General features: G+C 54.4%; 1 protein-coding gene across 3 annotated transcripts in view; it reads left to right on the top strand.

Moving 5' to 3' along the window:
* FBXL18 (F-box and leucine rich repeat protein 18) overlaps positions 1 to 19007 on the top strand; it is a 74602-nt gene extending 55595 nt beyond the window's left edge. Inside the window, exon 5 of one of the 3 annotated variants that reach the window (XM_063646075.1) lies at positions 18722 to 19007. In XM_063646075.1, the coding sequence (XP_063502145.1) occupies positions 18722 to 18755 (34 nt within the window). In that variant the 3' untranslated portion in view covers positions 18756 to 19007. Of the gene's footprint in view, positions 1 to 5369; positions 6469 to 14915; positions 16564 to 18721 lie in introns of those variants that run through there. The other 2 variants (XM_063646072.1, XM_063646076.1) reach the window with 2 other exon arrangements.
* The last annotated feature ends 514 nt before the right edge of the window (positions 19008 to 19521 follow it).

Here is a 19521-nt window from a genome sequence, read left to right as displayed (position 1 = left end):
TGGAGATGAGGTCTTGCTGTGTTGCCAGGGCTGATGTGGAGCTCCTGGCCTCAAGTGATCCTCATGCCTTGGCCTCCCAAGGCGCTGGAATTATAGGCCTGAGCCACCGCCCTCATGGACAAATTCTTAGGTGGGCGTGTTTTCAGTTCTCTTGGATGTATACTAGAAGTCAAATTGCTAAGTCATACGGCAACATTTTCAGGAAATGCCAACCTGTTCTCCTCAGCAGCTGCACCATTTTACATTCCCACCAGCAATATTTGAGAGTTCCAATATCTTCATGTCCTTGCCAACACTTGCTGTTTTCTGTCTGTTTGATTACAGGCATCCTAGTAGGTGTGAGGTGGCATCTCATGATACTTCTAATTTGCATTTCCCTGATGGTTAATAAGGTTGGGCTTCTTTGCATGTGCTCACTGGTCATTTGTGCATGTATATATATATAGTTTTTTTTTTTTTTGAGACCAAGTCTCGCTCTGTCGCCCAGGCTGGAGTGCAGTGGCGCGATCTCGGCTCATTGCAAGCTCTGCCTCCTGGGTTCACACCATTCTCCTGCCTCAGCCTCCCGAGTAGCTGGGACTACAGGCGCCCGCCACCACACCTGGCTAATTTTTTGTATTTTTAGTAGAGATGGGGTTTCACCACGTTAGCCAGGATGGTCTCGATCTCCTGACCTCATGATCCGCCCACCTCGGCCTCCCAAAGTGCTGGGATTACAAGCGTGAGCCACCGCGCCCGGCAAAATTATTTTCATATTTCTATTAAGATGTCATTTGCGGCTGAGTCCTCAGTGAGAGAGTGGAGATTCCTGAGAGCAAGCATTTGAGAACTGCAGGTGAAAATATCATCTCTCAACCTCATTTGGCCACAATCCATGGTGAGCTGGGTACTGCCTGCAACGCCTGACCCAGCCCGGGGCCTCCCTCTGCCATGGCTTGTGACATAGTGACTGATTCTGTTTTATGTAAAAAGGAAATCCCTGCCAACAGGAGATGAATTCATCTCCCAACGTACCAGTGGGTACCCACAGTGGGCAGGTGATGCCTGGCTTCCTGTCCCGGCCTCGGGCAAGTGAATACTTTCTTTTTTTCTCTGTAAAATGAGATAATGATGGATGGGCCCACCTCACGGCGTCCTATGAGGATTTTATTTCTTTTCTTTTATCTTTTTTGGAGACGGAGTCTCACTCTGTTGCCCAGACTGGAGTGCAGCGGCGTGATCTTTGCTCACTACAGCCTCCACCTCCTGGATTAAGCCATTCTCCCACCTCAGCCTCCTGAGTAGCTGGGATTACAGGTGTGTGCTACCATGCCGGCTAATTTTAGTAGACGGGGCTTCACTGTGTTGGCCAGGTTAGTCTCGAACTCGACCTCCGGTGATTCAGCCCCTCAAAGTGCTGGGATTACAGGAGTGAACCACTGTGCCCAGCTGATTTTGTTTCTTTTTTTTTCTTTCTTTTGAGACAGAGTCTTGCACTGTCTCCCAGACTGGAGTGCAGTGGCATGATCTCGGCTCACTGCAACCTCTGCCTCCCAGACTCAAGCTATTCTCCTGCCTCAGCCTCTCGAGTAGCTGGGACTACAGGCGCCCGCCACCATGCCTGGCTAATTTTTGTATTTTTAGTAGGGACGGGGTTTTACCATATTGGCCAGGCTGGTTTTGAACTCCTGACCTCAGGTGATCTGCCCGCCTCAGCCCCCCAAAGTGCTGGGATTACAGGCATGAGCCACTGTGCCTGGCCAATTTTGTTTCTTTTAGAGACAGAGTTTCGCTCTATTGTCCAGGCCAGAGTGTAGTGGCACGATCATAACTCACTGCAGCCTTGACCTCCTGGGTGTAAGCAATCCTCCCACTTCAGCCTCCCGAGTAGCTTGGACTACAGGCACTCACCACCACACCTGGTAATTTAAATTTGTTTGTAGGGATGGCATTTTGTAATTAGGTTGGTGCAAAAGTAAAGGTGGTTCTTGCCATTACTTTTATGGGAAAAAATCACAATTACTTTTGCATCAACCAAATATGTTGCCCAGGCTGGTCGGGAACTCCTGGGCTCAAGCGGTCCTCTGGCCTCAGCCTGCCAAAGTGCTGGGATTACAGGTATAAGCCACTGTGCCTGACTAGAAGGAAGAAAATACAGTCGATTAAGGAAGTGCCCAGTGCAGTGCCCAGCGCATAGTAGGTGCTCAATAAATGTGAACTCCTGCCCTTGTTATTCCCTGACCTGTCCCTGAGCTGCTGAGCTGGGCTCAGGTCCGGCTGTGTTTGCAGCCACCTGCCACCCCGAGAGTGCAGGACTGGAGCCCTTCCGGGGAGGGTTGGGCACCAGGAGAAAGGCTGGCGGGGACCTAATGCAGAAGGCGATTTATGGTGCAAACACAGCACTTGTGCGTGGAAGGAAAAGATTTTCTTTGAACAAACGAGACTCTCAGCCCTGTTTCCCTGTAGCACGATTACTTCAGAACTGTGCAGCTTCCACAAAACAAAAACATATGGTGAGGGATGAAGGGAGGTGAGAATGCCCTTGCAGCCGGTGGAACAAATGTTTCGGGGCTGCAGAGGGGTGGCAGTTTGCCGATAGCGAGGCTGGGCTTGGGATGGAGACCTGGGTGCATGTCCCAAGCCTCTGCCATCAGATTAGGGCTGAGGCCGGGCATGGTGGCTCACACCTGTAATCCCAGGGCTTTGGGAGGCTGAGGTGGGCAGATTGCTTGGGTTCAGAAGTTCAAGACCAGCCTGGCCAACATGGTGAAACCCTGTCTCTACTAAAAATACAAAAATTAGCCGGTGTCGTGGCACACGCCGGTAACCGCAGCTGCTCAGGAGGCTGAGGCATGAGAATCACTTGAACCTAGGAGGCAGAGCTTGCGGTGGGCGGAGATCGTGCCATTGCACTCCAGCCTGGGTGACAGAGTGAGAACCTGTCTCAAAAAACAAAAAAACAAAGTTATGAATTGAGGCATTATTTGAGGGAGGGGAAGGAAGGAGCGTAGGAATGACAGACTCATGGTATCCCTGTGTCTTCAACTATTGGCCTTTGTATTTGCAGAGTGTTTCATGATTATATTAAATTTTACAATGTCTAACAATTAATAGTAGCCCTATTTCACTATGTGTCAGGCACTGTCTTTTTTGTTTGTTTTTTTGGAGACCGAGTCTCACTCACTCTGTCACCCAGGCTGAAGCGCGATCTTGGCTCACTGCAACCTCCACCTCCCAGGTTCAAGTGATTCTCCTGCCTCAGCCTCCCAAGTAGGTGATATTACGGGCATACACCACCACACTTGGCTTATTTTTTGTAGAGACGGGGTCTCACTATGTTGCCTAGGCTGGTCTTGAACTCCTGGCCTCAAGCAATCCTTCCGCCTCAGCCTCCCAAAGTGTTGAGATTACAGGCACGAGCCACTGTGCGTGGCCAAAAGACTGTGTGTCTCATCAGGCGACTGCTATGCCCTTGTGCCATTTATTTATTTATTTATTTATTTATTTATTTATTTATTTAGAGACAGAGTCTCACTCTGCTGCCCAGGCTGGAGCACGACGGCATGATCTCAGCTCACTGCAGCCTCTGCCTCCCGGGCTCAAGTGATTCTCCTGCCTCAGCCTCCCGAGTAGCTGGGATTACAGGTGCATGCCACCATGCCCAGCTAATTTTTTGTATTTTTTTTTTTTTTTTTGAGAAGGAGTCTCACTCTGTTGCCCAGGCTGGAGTGCAATGGCACGATCTCTGCTCACTGCAAGCTCTGCCTCCCGGGTTCACGCCATTCTCCTGCCTCAGCCCCCTGACTAGCTGGGACTACAGGCGCCCGCCACCACACCTGGCTAATTTTTTGTATTTTTAGTAGAGACGGGGTTTCACCGTGTTAGCCAGGATGGTCTTGATCTTCTGACCTCGTGATCTGCCCGCCTCGGCCTCCCAGTGTGCTGGGATTACACGTGTGAGCCACCGTGCCTGGCTGGTATTTTTTGTCTTTTTAATAGAGATGGAGTTTCACCATGTTGGTCAGGCTGATCTCAAACTCCTGACCTCAGGTGATCCACCCACCTTGGCCTCCCAAAGTGCTGGGCCTGCAGGCATGAGCCACCACGCCTGGCTCTCTTGTGCTATTTATTGATTACTTACTGTACTGGAGCTGAGCCAAGGCCAGAGCCCCGTGGTCCATCTCTGCAGACCTGTGTCTGGTAAAATCCTACCCCCGGCCTGAGTTCTGGAGTAGGTCACACATTGGTTTTCTTTTCTTCTCTTTCTGTTTTTTTCTTTCTTGAGACAGTGTCTTGCTCCATCATCGACTGGAGTGCAATGGCATGATCGTGTCTCACTGTAGCCTCGACTTCCTGGCCTCAGGCAGTCCTCCACCCTCAGCCTCCTCAGTAGCTGTGACTATAGGTACATACCACCATGCCCAGTTAATTTTTTGTAGAGATGGGCTGGGGGTGGAGGGGTCTTACTATGTTGCCCAGGCTGGTCTCAAACTCCTGGGCTCAACCAATCCTCCCAACTTGGCTTCCCAAAGTGCTGGGATTATAGCTGTCAGCCACCACATCCAGCCCATACTTGCTTTCAAAATGCCCTGCCAACCCAGCAGCCAGCGTTGGCCCTGCTAACCTAGCAGCCAGCGTTGGCATTTCTGTTCTGTGAAGACATTGTTTGCCTCCGGGTTCAAGTGATTCTCGTGCCTCAGCCTCCCAAGTAGCTGGGACTATAGGCATGTGCCACCATGCCCAGCAAGTTTTTTTTTTTTTTGGGACAGTGTCTCACTCTGTTGCCCAGGCTGGAGTGCAGTGGCGAATCTTGGCTCACTGCAACCTCTGCCTCCCGAGTTAAGTGATTCTCCTGCCTCAGCCTCCTGAGTAGCTGGGATTACAGGTGGACGCCACAATACCTGGCTAATTTTTGTATTTTTAGTAGAGACGGAATTTCACCATGTAGGTCAGGCTGGTCTCGAACTCCTGACCTCGTGATCCGCCCGCCGCAGCCTCCCAAAGTGCTGGGATTACAGGCATCAGCCACCGCACCTGGCCAATTTTTGTATTTTTAGTAGAGACAGGGTTTCACCATGTTGGCCAGGCTGGTCTCGAACTCCTGACCTCAAGCGATCCACTCGCCTTGGCCTCCCAAAATGCTGGGATTACAGGCGTGAGCCACTGTGGGTGGCCAGAAACCTCTCTATACAGAGCAAGGCCTTGGCGGGTGGTTTTATTGGGGGACAGTGTGGACCCCCGTCTCCCTGCCTGTTCGCTGCTGTGTTGCCCAGAAACAACTGACTGTCCCTTATCAGCTCTGAGACAAACTTCAGCCAAATCCTGAAACGGTCCCACCTGCTTTTCAGTTTGTGGTTTAAGGTTTTGGGGTTTTTTTTTTTTTTTTTTAGGAAGTGAAATGAACAACTCTCCTCTGGAAGAGAAAGATAAGACTTGAATCCGCCGGAGCAATGTCTGCTGGAAAGAAATATTTTTTCACTTGTGGGCAGTTCTCCAGCTGGGCTGTGTGAGTGAGGAAGCTGGCAGCGCTCTCGCTGACAGGATTGAATGGAGGCTGCATTGTGGCAGGGGTTCCTTTCCCCGGCGAGGCAGGCTGTGGGCCCAGGCCAGCCAGGCGCAGTGACAGGGATGGCCTTCTGCCACAACGTGGCCTGGAGATCTGGTGAACTGGGAGGCCTGGACCCATTCCCCAGGCCAGCCACCTCCTCCCTCCAAAACACCCACTCCTGGCTGATGGGGGCCACTTGGGGCACCACAGGCCTTTGCTATCTAAAAGCTGCATTTCCCAGGCCTTCCGTTGCTTTTTAAAATACAGCTTGACCCTCCCTGACACTGCAGAGTCATTCTCTAGCTTGCTGCCATCTGGAGACTGCTGTGTATGGCTTCCGAGGTGGCCTTAATGCTCCATTGAGTTTCAGTGGGAACTCACTCCCACCGCCTGTTGCAGGATGTGTTTGGTAGCAAATAATAAAAAACCTAGCTCAAAACAGCTTCACAATGAAGGGAATTTGGTGTAATGGAAAATGTGCAGTGGTAGGGTAGGCTTCAGGTCAGGATTGATCCAGCAGCTTATGTCTCTAAGGACTCAGTTTAGGATGGCTACCAGCCAACTGGGCTGTGGGATTCCTTGTTTATGCCTACTACTGAACCAATTCCTCTGATCAGGGGAATGAGAACACCTTGATTTGCTTAGAGTAGTCACCCATTCTGTGGCACCCACACCACACAGCTGCCACAGAATGGGACAGATCGAATTTTGTGGTGCTCACAGAGTCCCCCCAATCCCTTTGTAAAATGTAGTATAGTGACTCCTGTGGAACTGACCTGAGCTGAGCTCATCTGAGCTGTCCTCTGACCATCACCCACAAGTCTGTGTGTTCTTAGAGGGGACAGCCCTAGGCCAGGTGCAGTGGCTCATGTCTGTAATCCCAGCACTTTGGGACGCCAAGGCAGGTGGATCACTTGAGGACAGGAGTTTGAGACCAGCCTGGCCAACATGGTGAATTTCCATCTCTACTAAAAATACAAAAATGAGCTAGGCGTGGTGGCATGAACCTGTAGTAGTCCCAGCTACTTGGGAGGCTGAGGTGGGAGAATCACTTGAACCAGGCAGATGGAGGTTGCAGTGAGCCGAGATTGCACCACTGTACTCCAACCTGGATGACAGAGCAAGACTCTGTCTCAAACAAACAAAAAAAGGGGACTGCCCCATTCTGTTCTGAGTCTCAGCACCCAGGGCCGTTCCTTCTCACCTCCCAACCTCCTTCCTCTGTCCTCTGCTCCCGGCCATGCTGGCCTTCTTTCGATGCCTTTTTTTTTTCTTTCCGTACCTTAAGTGCTCTGCCCTTGGCCTGCCCCAGGGCTTTTGCCCAAGCTGTTCCCTCTGCCTGGAGCCCCCCCACCTTGCTGAGTCTGCTGCTTCTGCTCATTCTTCAGGATTCAGAGAATCTGCCCCCATGCTTGGCCTCCCTGCTCTCAGGGCCTCTTGGGCCTCGCCTGCCCCCACTTCCCAGGGTTTGTAATTGACCACGTGAAATGAGGGGTTTGTGTGCGAGCGCATCACGATAAGTTTGAGATCCCCCTTGGTTTGTCCTCCCACTGATTCGAGCTGCCCCCAAGCTCACTGCTTTGGGAAGGGGTGAAGTGGAAACTGAAGGATGGCTGGCTTTGCCTCTTGAGAGCCCAGGGCGGGCTGACTGGTGCAGGGGGAGCAGTGTCCCAAGAGAGTAGATGCCGTGGACCTAAGGGACCAGGGATGGGAGCAGACAGTGGGTTCCTGGGCAGAGCTGAGCCTCGGGGAGGACAGCAGTGGGGACTGGTCTGCTTTGAGGTCCCATGATGACGTTAGGTGGGAGCAGGAGTTGCCAGTTTCAGTGGGGTGACCGGGCCAGTGCAGAACGGAGGTTGGGTTGTTCAGGAAGCAGATGCTGAGAAGGACTGTGGAGGGCAAAGGGGTTCTTGGGGGCTTGAGGGAGGTGTGACACTGGGGAGGGAGCACAGAGGGAACGAAATGCGGCAGGGAGCTGTTAGACTGAGATGCTGGAGCCAGCACAGCCCATGAGAGAGTCCTGCATGGGGCAGAGATGGCCAAGTGTCGCCCGCTCATTGGCTGGGGCCTCGTGGAGAAGAGTGTGACCTTGCTGGAGGACCAAACTCTCTCCTGGCGCCATGGAAGTGGTGTGTGTTTGTGTGTGTGTGTGTGTAGTGGGGGTTGCGGGGAGGCACCATCTAGGGACATCCAGAAAGTTCTGCTTCCCACTTCCCTGAATTCACAGCGTGGGTTTGAGGCCCACCCTGCGGGGATATGGATGGTCAGCAATCTCTGAGGATCTTCTCAGGACGGACTTGGCGCCATGGGAATGCAAACCCATAATAGGAGCCCATTCGCACCGAGGGGATAGCACTGTCCTGTGGGGAACCAGGGAGGACAGGAGGGGCTGGGCTTGCGGAATTGCTTCTGACGCCAGTAAAGCCAGTGGCCAGCAAGGAGACTAAGGCAGTGCTCCCACGAGAGTGCTCCCTGATGCTACTCCCCAGATATGCTCCCCAAGAGTACTCCCTAGAGTACTTCCCTGAGGGTGCTCCCCAAGTATGTGCCCTGAGAATGTTCAAGTGTGTGCCCCGAGTGCTCCTTGAGAGTGCTCCCCAAGCATATGCCCGAGAGTACTCCCTGAAAGTGCTCCCGATACTGCTCTCCAGATATGTACCCCCCTAGAGTGCTCCCCAGATATGTTCCCAACGAGTACTCCTCGGAGTGCTCCCCCGGGAGTGCTCCCCAGATAGTCTTCCTGAGAGTGCTCTCAAGATAATCCGCAAGAGGACAGGAAGCCAGCCTCGAGTTTGCTGACGAGGCTAACCTCACAGCAAACTCCTAAAGTGACGGCGTGGAAGGTGGCCCTCAGACTGCCGGTGTGACTGGGATCACTCTTAAGAGCACCGCCCTCCAGGCTCTGGTTTCCCTGACCACGGGGGTGAGGGCAGCATTGATAAGCAAACTCTACCCTTTAGGATTCGAGAGACAGAAAATCCCAAACAACAGCGGCTTAGCCAAGCAACGCGTCCTCTCTCACCGGCAGCTCGGGTGGCCATCTGCGCTGATGGGCAGTGGGGGAGGCGTCTTATGCCCTGGGGGTGCCTCCTCCTCCGCGAGTCCCCACTCTGCAACCTGGGTGCTCATAGGGCCCTGCAGGCTGGAGGGTGGCCCTGTCCTCGGCCCCCAGGCTCTGTTGCTCCCTTGCTGTGTGCCCTGGGGCAACTTCCTGAACCTCTCTGAGCCTCACTCAGGGCCCCGTCTGTAAAATGAGGTTCTTTCTTTTGACTCATTGAGGAACTCATTTCTTTCCTCCTGCTTCTCAGAAATCAGTCTGGATGGGTAACAACACATCAAACTGATACTAATCCAGTGGACTCTGGAGTGGATGCACAAGATCATTCACTTACGTGAGAAAAAAAAAATAACACTTTCTTTTTAAGTTATTCTTTTCTGGCCGGGCGCGGTGGCTCAAGCCTGTAATCCCAGCACTTTGGGAGGCCGAGGCGGGCGGATCACGAGGTCAGGTGATCGAGACCATCCTGGGTAACACGGTGAAACCCCGTCTCTACTAAAAATACAAAAAATTAGCCGGGCGTGTTGGCGGGCGCCTGTAGTCCCAGCTACTCGGGAGGCTGAGGCAGGAGAATGGCATGAACCCGGGAGGCGGAGCTTGCAGTGAGCCGAGATCGTGCCACTGCACTCCAGTCTGGGGGACAGAGAAAGACTCCGTCTCAAAAAAAAAAAAAAAAAGTTATTCTTTTCTGTAAAATAAGAGTAAAACAGCTGAGGCAGGAGGATCACTTGTGGCCAGGAGGAGTTCAAGACCAGCCAGGGCAACATAGTGAGACCCCATCTCTACAATAATCAGAAATTTTTAAAAAGTAGCTAGATGTGGCCGGGCACCGTGGCTCACGCCAGTAATCCCAGCACTTTGGGAGGCCGAGGCAGGCAGATCACAAGGTCAGGAGTTCGAGACCAGCCTGGCCAACACGGTGAAACCCCGTCTTTAATAGTAATACAAAAATTAGCCAGGCATGGTGGCGGGTGCCTATAATCCCAGCTACTCAGGAGGCTGAGGCAGGAGAATCGCTTGAACCTGGAAGGCAGAGGTTGCAGTGAGCCGAGATTGTGCCACTGCACTCCAGACTGGGCAAAAGAGAGAAACTCCGTCTCAAAAAAAAAAAAAAAAATTAGTGGTGCATGCCTGCAGTCCCAGCTACTTGGGAGGCTGAAGCAGAAGGATCGCTTGAGCCCAGGAAGTGGAGGCTGCAGTGCATCATGATTGTGCCGCTGTTCTCCAGCCTGGGTGACAAAGCAAGACTCTGAAATGAACCAAAGAAACAAAAACTTGGTAGGCCAGTAGCAGTGGCTCATGCCTGTAATCCCAGCACTCTGGGAGGCTGAGGCAGGAGGATCACTTGAGCTCGAGTTCGAGACTAGCCTGGGCAACACAGCGAGACCCTCTCTCTAAAAAACAAACAAACACAAACAAACTTTGCTAACACTGAATGTACAGATTTGCCTGACTTGTGCTGGTGGGGGTCTGGAGCAATTGCATTTATCTGAGGCCCTGGCTATACAGCTCTGTGCAAGCTGCCCCTTTCCTGAGGCTTCAGTTTCCCCCTCCTCCTTTGGGAGGAGACACAGAACAGTTCATGAGGTGCTTGGAACAGTGCTCAGATGGGAGCCTCGGAAAGTCGTAGCTGTCCCTGTGCCAGGGAGAGGTGGATCCTCCCAGGGGAGGAGGGCCGGCCCGAGGTGCTCTGTTCACCCTTTGACTTTGTGTTTGGAACACTCGGAGGTGGCGTGCGGTTGAATAAGTGGATCTATAGATTAACAAAACTAATCCTAATGAGATGGGTGTACGGCTTAAGAAGATTCTTGCTAAAAAAAACCAAAAAACAAAAAACCCTCCCTCCACGCAAACCCACAAAATCTATCTCAGAGAGGAATGGTGCAAGCCTCTTGCTCCTTGGAACCCGAGGAGACAGTGGGGGTGACAGTGACGTCATTACAGTGCCGGCCTGTTGCTATTGGCTGGATGGCCAAGAAGTATCACCCAGTGACCCCTAGCAAGAAGAGGCTCAAATCCATGACATCATCCAGAAGATCCTTTCAAAAAGGGATTTGTCCCCAGCGCCCTTCACAGTCACTGCTGGGAGGAAAAGAGGGGGTTGGAGATGTTTCTTGGCTGGGCACGGTGTAATCCCAGCACTTAGGGAGCCCAAGGCTGGAGGATCACTGGAGGCCAGGAGTTGAAGACCAGCCTGGGCAACACAGCAAGACTCTGTCTCTTTATAAAAGAAATTTTTAAAAATGAGAGAGAGAGAGATGGAGAGACAGAGACAGACAAATAGGCAGAGACAGAGAGAGAGGCAGATGGAGACAGAGATAGCAAGGCAGAGACAGAGATTGAGACAGACTGAGACAGAGATAGAGAGACAAACAAGACACAGATGGAACTGACAGATTAACCGGAGCGGGGAGAGGAGGCGAGAGGGCTGGGAAGCTGAGGCTGGCGGGCAAGACCTGGAGGCTGACCAGGCCCGGGGCCTCCCTGGGCTGATGCGTGGCCGCTATTTCCAAGGCGCGGCCAGACTGGCCCAAGCTCCCCTGATGTTCTGGCCTCTCTGGGCAGAGCGGGGCGGGGCAGGGCACTCAGTGTGCCCTCTGCGTGGGGAGAGGGTGGGTCTGCACCTTGGAGGGGAGGAGAGGGAGGCAGGTTGCAGCCCTCTTTCCCCCATGGGGTCAGCTGAGGTTTGGGGATTTCCGGGACTTTCCAGGTGCGGGTGCAGCAGCTGCCACCAGGCTGCGGGGTGTGGGGCCAGGGACAGGCATGGACCAGGCCCCCAGGAGCGGCTGGGTTCTGAGCCATCCCCAGCATGTGGTGGGCATCAGAGGAAGGGCTGGTCACCCCCTTGGCCCCTGCAGTGTGGCCAGGCATTGCCAAGCCGTGGGGTCAAGTGTGCCCACCCGCTCCAGTGTAGATGGGGAGACTGAGGCCCTGAGAGGTGGTGGCCAGCCCAGGACCACAGGCCACCCTGGGGCAGGCGGGAGGACCAAGGCTTTGTCTTCTGAGCTCGGCCCCTCCACACAGCCTCCCTCCAGGTGGTTCAACGTCCATGACCAGCCCCTGTTACTCGAGGAGCCACTTGGGGGTCTCCAGGGAGGTCCCTTAAGCCCTCTCCTTCTGTGCACTGCGTCCCTGGCCATGCCGCGCTGGGTACGTGGGCTCAGGTCATGCCCCAGGACTGCCTCTGGGCAAAGTGGTGACCCAGCCGCTCCCTGCAGACTCTGGGAGGAGGGGAGAGTGGGGACAGGGAGGACCCTTCTGGGGTGGGACTGGGGCCTGGAGTGGGAGGGTCAAGAGGATCAGGGCAGCAGACACCTCCCAGGTTGGCCCTGGGCTCAGCCCTGGACACACGGGGATCCTGAAATCACGGCAGCACCACGGAGGGGTCCTGGCTGGGATGGGACAGTCCCCAGGCCATGACAGTGTGAGGAACACAGAGCAGGGTTTGGGGAGGCCACAGCCGGCGGAATGTTCTGGAAGGCTTGGCTGAATCAGTGTTAGCAAGACCGAGTGAGCTGGGAAGAGCATTCTGGGGAGGGAGCTGCAGGTGCAGAGCCCCCGGGTGGGAACTGCAGGGCCGTTTATGGGGCTGGTGGTGCAGCGTGGTGGGACCTGCGCTTCTCCCTGAGGCACAGCGCAGGCAGGACAGGTGCGTGTGTGTCTGCAAAAGCCTGCCGAGTCTGTGGCGGCCACAGAGGACCTGGGGACGGGGCTGGGCTGTGACAGCGCCAAGGTGACAGGTGACAGTGTCCGGGTGACAAGAGATGGGCTCCGTTCAGGGCATAGCCAAGGACTTGGGGTGAAGTGGACACAGGCCAGGGGGACTGAGCAGAGGGACCCAGAGGAGCTAGAGGGGGACGGCGGGAGGTGGGGCTCCTCTGAGCTGAGGCCTGGGGCCCCACACAGTGGGGGCGGAGTCGTTGTGTCTGAGATGGGAACCTTGAAGGCCTGTGGGGAGGTGATGTCTCAGCTGGAGTCACTGACTGGGGGCTGGGTGAGAACTCCGAGCTCTCGGAGCCATTGGACAGGGGAGGGGGAGAGAGTAGGAGCGGGAGAGAGTAGGAGGGGACCTAAGCGGGGCACAGGAGCCTCCTGGGGCTGAGAGTTCCCACGAGGAAAGAAGATGGTGGGTCGGGCAGGTGTGCCCCGCCCCCAGTGCCTCCATACCCCCCACCCTCCAGCCTGGGTGACCCCACCCATCCCAGCCTTGCTGGGGGCTGAGAGGCCCAGCCTGGGTTGCTATGGTGATGGGATGCGTGGCCAGCAGGTGTCACCAGAGCCTGCAGAATCTGGAAGGAGCAGGCGCGGATGGGTCGGGGCGCCTGTGGGACCCTCTCCCGGGGCCCCCTCCAGCCAGACCAGGCCCAGAGAGGTGCCCTCAGAGCCACCTAGGCCAGGAGCCAGAGACACAGCCCCGCCATTGGGGACACAGCCCAGGACAGCAAGGAGCCCTGGGTGGGATCACGGGAGGGGAATGTTGGCTCACGGGGGAACCCTGCGAGGAGTTTGCAGTCGGCAGTCCTGTGAGAAGTGGTTCCACCATGGTGGGATCCTGGGCCTCATTTTCCCCATCTGTAAAATCGTGCCCAGGCCTTGCCCAGAGCAGGGAACCAGTAAGACTTAGAAGTGGCCAGGTGCAGTGGCTCACACCTATAAACCCAACCTTTTATTTTATTTTATTTTTTTGAGATGGAGTCTCACTCTGTCGCCCAGGCTAGAGTGCAGTGGTGCAATCTTGGCTCACTGCAACCTCTGCCTCCCGGGTTCAAGCAATTCTCCTACCTCAGCCTCCCGAGTAGCTGGGATTACAGGCACGCACTGCCACGCCTGGCTATTTTTTGTATTTTTAGTAGAGACGGGGTTTCACCATGTTGGCCAGGCTGGCCCCAAACTCCTGACCTCAGGTGATCTGCCTGCCTTGCCCTCCCAAAGTGCTGGGATTACAGGCATGAGCCACCGTGCCTCGCCTAAACCCAGCTTTTTGGGAGGCCAAGGTGGGAGGATTGCTTGAGGCCAGGAGTTCAGGACTAGCCTGTGCAACATAGCCAGACTCTATCTCTAGAAAAAATTTAAAAATTAACTGGGGATGGTGGTGCATATCTGCAGTTCCAGATACCTGGGAGGCTGAGGCAAAAGGGTTGCTTGAGGCCAGGAGTTCAAGACCAGCCTGGGCAACATAGCCAGACTCTATCTCTAGAAAAAATTTAAAAATTAGCGAGGTGCGGTGATGCACGCTTTCGATCCCAGCTACTTGAGAGGCTGAGGCAGGAGGATTGCTTGAGTCTAGGAGTTTGAGGCTGCAGTGAGCTGTGATCGTGCCACTGCACTCCAGCCTGGGTGACAGAGCAAGACCCTCTCTCTAAAAAAAAAAAGAAACTTCAAAGTATCTCTGGATCAGAAGCCACTTTGACCCAGGAAGCAAGGCGCATGCACATGCACATGCCTTTGCACACGCATGTCCACGGCGTGTACAGAGTCACAAGTCTGAATTTCACTGCATTTCACTTCTTTTTTTTTTTTTTTTTTGAGACGGAGTCTCGCTCTGTCGCCCAGGCTGGAGTGCAGTGGCGCGATCTCGGCTCACTGCAAGCTCCGCCTCCCGGGTTCACGCCATTCTCCTGCCTCAGCCTCTCCGAGTAGCTGGGACTACAGGCGCCCGCCACCACGCCCGGCTAATTTTTTTGTATTTTTAGTAGAGACGGGGTTTCACCGTGGTCTCGATCTCCTGACCTCGTGATCCGCCCACCTCGGCCTCCGCATTTCACTTCTTGGTTTGAATCTCCTGACAGGGCCTCTGAGGTCAGAGCCCCGGGCCTAGAACACGAATTCCACTGCCTAGAACCATCTACTGAGGCCCCAGGGAGGAAGCTAGGGCCAGACAGGTCCTGGCTTTAAAAAGAAAAAAAACTATATATATATACACACACACACACATATATATATATATATATGTATGTATGTATATATATGTACTTTTTTTGTTTGTTTTTGGCAGAGACAGAGGTCTCACCATGTTGGTCTTGAACTCCTGGCCTCAAGTGATCCTCCCGCCTCTGTCTCTCTAAGTGCTGGGATCACAGGCGTGAGCCACTGTGTGCAGTCCTGGCTTTATCGCTCCTGCTGTGCACCCCTCTGTGAGCCTCAGAGTCGTCCCTGGCCTTGACATCTCCCTCCACTAGGCCAGGAGACCAAGGCCTGGTGACTGATGAATGCGGAAACTAGGTGGGGCCTCTGGGAATGATGGAGGGCACGGTGGCCGGCGAGCAATTCCACCCTGGAATTAGGTGAATCTGCGGGCTCCCTCTAGCCCAGTCTCCCTCCCCTCCCCAGCCTTCCCTCCTCTCCTGCCAGGAATGCTGCCAATGCTACGGATATGCCGAGGCCTGCTCTTCTCCTAAATGAAGTCTCTGCTGCCGGCATTAGCTTATTTTCTGCAGAAAGCAAATTAAAGGGGCTGCTGAGGAAGGTATTTGGATCCTTGGGGCCGCTCCCAGAGTCCTTGCACCTGTCCAGGGGTGGATCTGGCCTGGGGGGCCACCATAGTCCCAGGGGCCCAGTCCCAGGCCCCTTCCTGGAATTCCCCTTCCCAACCCCTGCTCCTGCACGTCCCAAAGCCTCCCCCGGCCAGAGTGGGGAGGGGGGACTTGCCTGCTTCGTGCCTGGGGCCCTAGCATCAGAACGGCCAGTTGCCTGTCCCTCTGCGGGCTGTTTTGGCCTCTCAAGGTCACAGACCGTGTCTTTAAGTCTCACTATATTTTTTTCTGATTATAAAAGCAATCGATTTCACCATAGAAATGTCAGGAAATAAGGCTGGGGGTGGTGGCTCATGCCTGTAATCCCCAAGATTTGGGAGGCTGAGGAGGATCACTTGAGGCCAGGAGTTCAAGATCAGCCTGGGCAACAGAGTGAGACCCCATCTGTACAAAAAATACAAAAATTGGCCAAGCGTGGTGGTGCGTGCCTGTCGTCCCAGCTACTTTGGAGGCTGAGGCAGGATCACTTGAGCCCAGTAGTTGGAGGCTGTGGTGAGCTATGATGGCGCACTGCACTCCAGCCAGAACAAGAAGGAGACCCTGTCTGTAAAAAGAAAAAGAAAAAAAAAAATAGGCAGTGCCTGCGTCTACCCCCTGCCTCTCTTCGGTGCATTTTTCTCCCTTTGTCTTGGGAGTCCGAGGCTCTGGCCCACCCCTCCCCACCTTCAGTGTGTTTCCTTCCACGGGCGAGGTACAAAGAGGGACTGTCGGAGGGAGGGCTGGGGTCAGGGCTGGGCACAGGGCGGGATGAGGTGGGTGAGGGTACCCATGAGCTTCTTGCCAGGTCTCCTGTCCCAACAGCAACTCCCCCAGCCGCTGAGGAGCCCCCTGCAGAGCTGGGGTTGAAGGGGCAGCTTGTCCCCCCACCTTCAGCAATGGCAACCTGCAGCAACTGGAACAAGGCCCCACCGTAAAGCTCTGTGTGTCCCAGGTAAGGCTGAGAGAGAGAGAAAAGACCCGACCGCTTTCATCTGTTTCCTGGCAGGGATGGGATTCTTTTTTTTTTTTTTTTTTTGAGACGGAGTCTCGCTCTGTCGCCCAGGCTGGAGTGCAGGGGTGCGATCTTGGCTCACTGCAAGCTCCACCTCCCGGGTTCACGCCATTCTCCCGCCTCAGCCTCCGGAGTAGCTGGGACTACAGGCGCCCGCCACCACGCCCGGCTAATTTTTTGTATTTTTAGTAGAGACGGAGTTTCACTATGGTCTCCATCTCCTGACCTCGTGATCCACCTGCCTTGGCCTCCCAAAGTGCTGGGATTACAAGCATGAGCCACTGCGCCCGGCCAAGGGATGGGGTTCTAAGGCAGGTTTCCTGGAACCCTACAGCTCTCTTTGTTTAGCTGGGGAAGTGGCTTGTAGACCAGGTCAAGGGACAGAAAGCACTAATTCATCCATCCATTAGCCTATCTATCTATCTATCTATCTATCTATCTATCTATCTATCCATCCATCCATTCACCCATCCACCCACTCTTCCGTTCACCTACCCACCCACCCACCCATCCGTCCATCCATCTATCCACCCATCCGCCTATCCATTGACTCATCTATCCACTTCTCCATCCATCCATCCATCTATCCACCCATCCACCTATCCATTCACTCATCTATCCACTTCTCCATCCATCCATCTATCCATCCACACACTCATGCATCCATCCATCCATCCACTCACCCATCTACTCATTCACCCACCCATCCACCTACCCACCCACCCACCCATCTACTCATCCATCTATCCACCCAATGTAGTAGTGTGCACCTGTGGTCCCAGCTACTCAGGAGGCTGAAGTGGGAGAATCGCTTGAGCCCAGGACGTCGAGGCTGCAGTGAGCTATGATTGTGCCACTGGACTCCAGCCTCAGTGACAGAGCAAGAGCCTTTCCCTTAAAACTAAGAGGAAGTGGTGGTTTTGGAGAGCAAATGCAGCCGGGCCAGTGGCTGGAGAGGCCCCAAGTGGTACTAGAGCAGGGTGGCTGTGGGATTGGGTATTCTGGTTGGGCCTCCCTTGGCCGTTCCTGGTCAGCAGTGGTTGGTGAGTTCTGGGCCACCAACCCTCCTGTGTCCTCTTTAGCAAAGTGGAGGGGCTTCAGGGTCACCAGCCCCCTGGGATATGCTGAGGGGGTAACTCTGGGCCAGGAACCCCTCACTGGGTGGGCACGCAGGGCAGGTGCCGTGGAGACCTGTCCCCCAGAATAGCCGCCTGGTATGCCTCTTCCTGGCCAGGCCCCGTTGGGTAAAGGGGGGCATGGCGGAGAAGGTGGGAGGGAATCAGGAAGGACCCCACCTCGGAGCACCAAGTCCTGTCTACCCGGCCCCACCACACTCCGATCTCAGAGCCCCCGGGGGTGGGGAAGGAACCCATTTTCAGAGTCCATTTCCTCCCTGTCAATTACAGGGAAATCAGAAGAGAGAGACAATGCCAGAAAAAAACAAAACAAAACAAAACAAAACAAAACCCTCCACAAACCCATCCCCTCTCCCCAGCGCTCCACCCTGGCCTCAGCATTGCTTTCCAGAGATTTCTTGGGTGAGAAGAATGAAATTCAGTTCAAAGAAGTGTTTATGGAAAACAGTGTCCAGTGTCCAGTGCTGGCGGGGCAGTGGGGTCCTCTCCTGGGAGGCGCCTCGGCCTGTCGGGGGGACGGCTCTGAGAGTCCCCTCCAGTGTCCCCCATGGGGTTGGGCGCTGCAGGGAGCACTGCAGGTCGAGGGAGCAATGCTCAAGGTCAGTGCCCAGCAAGCTGAGGTGGGAGGCTCTGGGTATCCGAGAGCAGCCAGACCTCCTAGGGAGGTGGGCGGGTGGCCACAGCCTGGGTTGCGTCCAATGACAGGAGTTTGCTCTTGCACAGTGCTGGAGGCCAGCAGTCTGAACTCAAGGTGTGGGCAGGGCTGGCTCCTGGAGGCCGTCGGGGAGGCTCTGTTCCAGGCCTCCCTGCAGCTTCCCGAGGCTCCAGAAATCCTAGATGTTCCTGGGCCTGTAGCTGCATCGCTCCCATCTCTGTCTCCGTCGTCACGTGGCCTTCTCTGTGCCTGTGTCCCCTCCTTTTCTTTTTTCTTTCTTTTTTTTGAGATGGAGTTTCTCTGTGTCACCTAGGCTGGAGTGCAGTGGAACGATCTCAGCTCACTGCAACCTCCGCCTCCTGGGTTCAAGTGATTCTTCAGCCTCAGCCTCCTGAGTAGCTGGGACTACAGGCGCCCGCCACCACGCCTGGCTAATTTTTTGTGTTTTTAGTAGAGATGGGGTTTCACCGTGTTAGGATGGTCTCGATCTCCTGAACTCATGATCCGCCCGCCTCGGCCTCCCAAAGTGCTGGGATTACAGGTGTGAACCAACCCACCCGGTCTCCCTCCTTTTCTTGGAAGGACACCGGTCACTGGATTTAGGGCCCATCCTAAGCCCAGGATGATCTCATCTTGAGATACTTAACCAATGACACCTGCAAAGATCCTGTTTCCAAATAAGGTCACATTCTCCAGTCACAGGTGGACAGGAAGTTTTGGGGGAACATCATCCAACCCCCTGCAATGGGGAAATTGACATGCAACTGTTTGTTGTTATTTTTGTTTTGAGAAGGAGTCTCCCTCTGTTGCTCTGTTGCTAGGCTGGAGTGCAATGGCACAATCTTGGCTCACTGAAGCCTCTGCCTCCCGAGTTCAAGTGACTCTCCTGCCTCAGCCTCCCGAGTAGCTGGGACTACAGGCGTCTGCCACCACGCCCAGGTAATTTTTGTTTTTGTTTTTTGAGATGGAACCTTGCTCTGTCACCCAGGGTGGAGTGCAATGGTGTGATCTTGGCTCACTGCAGCCTCCGCCTCCCGAGTTCAAGAGATTCTTCTGCCTCAGCCTCCCAAGTAGCTGGGATTACAGGCGCCCACCACCATGCCCAGCTAATTTTTTTACTTTTAGTAGAGATGGGGTTTCACCATGTTGGCCAGGCTGGTCTTGAACTACTGACCTCAAATGATCTGCCTGCCTCGGCCTTCCATAGTGCTGGGATTACAAGCATGAGCCACCGTGCCTAGCCAAATTTTTGTATTTTTAGTTGAGACAGGGTTTCAGCATGTTGGCCAAGCTGTCTCAAACTCCTGACCTCAAGTGATCCACCCGCCTCAGCCTCCCAAAGTGCTGGGATTACAGGCGTGAGCCATTGTGCCAGCTTTTTTTTTTTTTTTTTTTTGAGACCGAGTCTTGCTCTGTCGCCTAGCCTGGAGCACAGTGGCGCGATCTCGGCTCACTGCAAGCTCCGCCTCCCGGGTTCACGCCATTCTCCTGCCTCAGCCTCCCGAGTAGCTGGACTATAGGTGCCTGCCACCATGCCCAGCTAATTTTTTTTTGTATTTTTAGTAGAGACGGGGTTTCACCATGTTAGCCAGGATGGTCTTGATCTCCTGACCTTGTGATG

This window comes from Symphalangus syndactylus, chromosome 9, assembly GCF_028878055.3.
Source record: "Symphalangus syndactylus isolate Jambi chromosome 9, NHGRI_mSymSyn1-v2.1_pri, whole genome shotgun sequence".
Lineage (NCBI taxonomy): Eukaryota > Metazoa > Chordata > Mammalia > Primates > Hylobatidae > Symphalangus > Symphalangus syndactylus.
The sequence above is the reverse complement of the archived record's forward strand: the minus strand, read 5'-3'. Positions and strand labels throughout refer to the sequence as shown.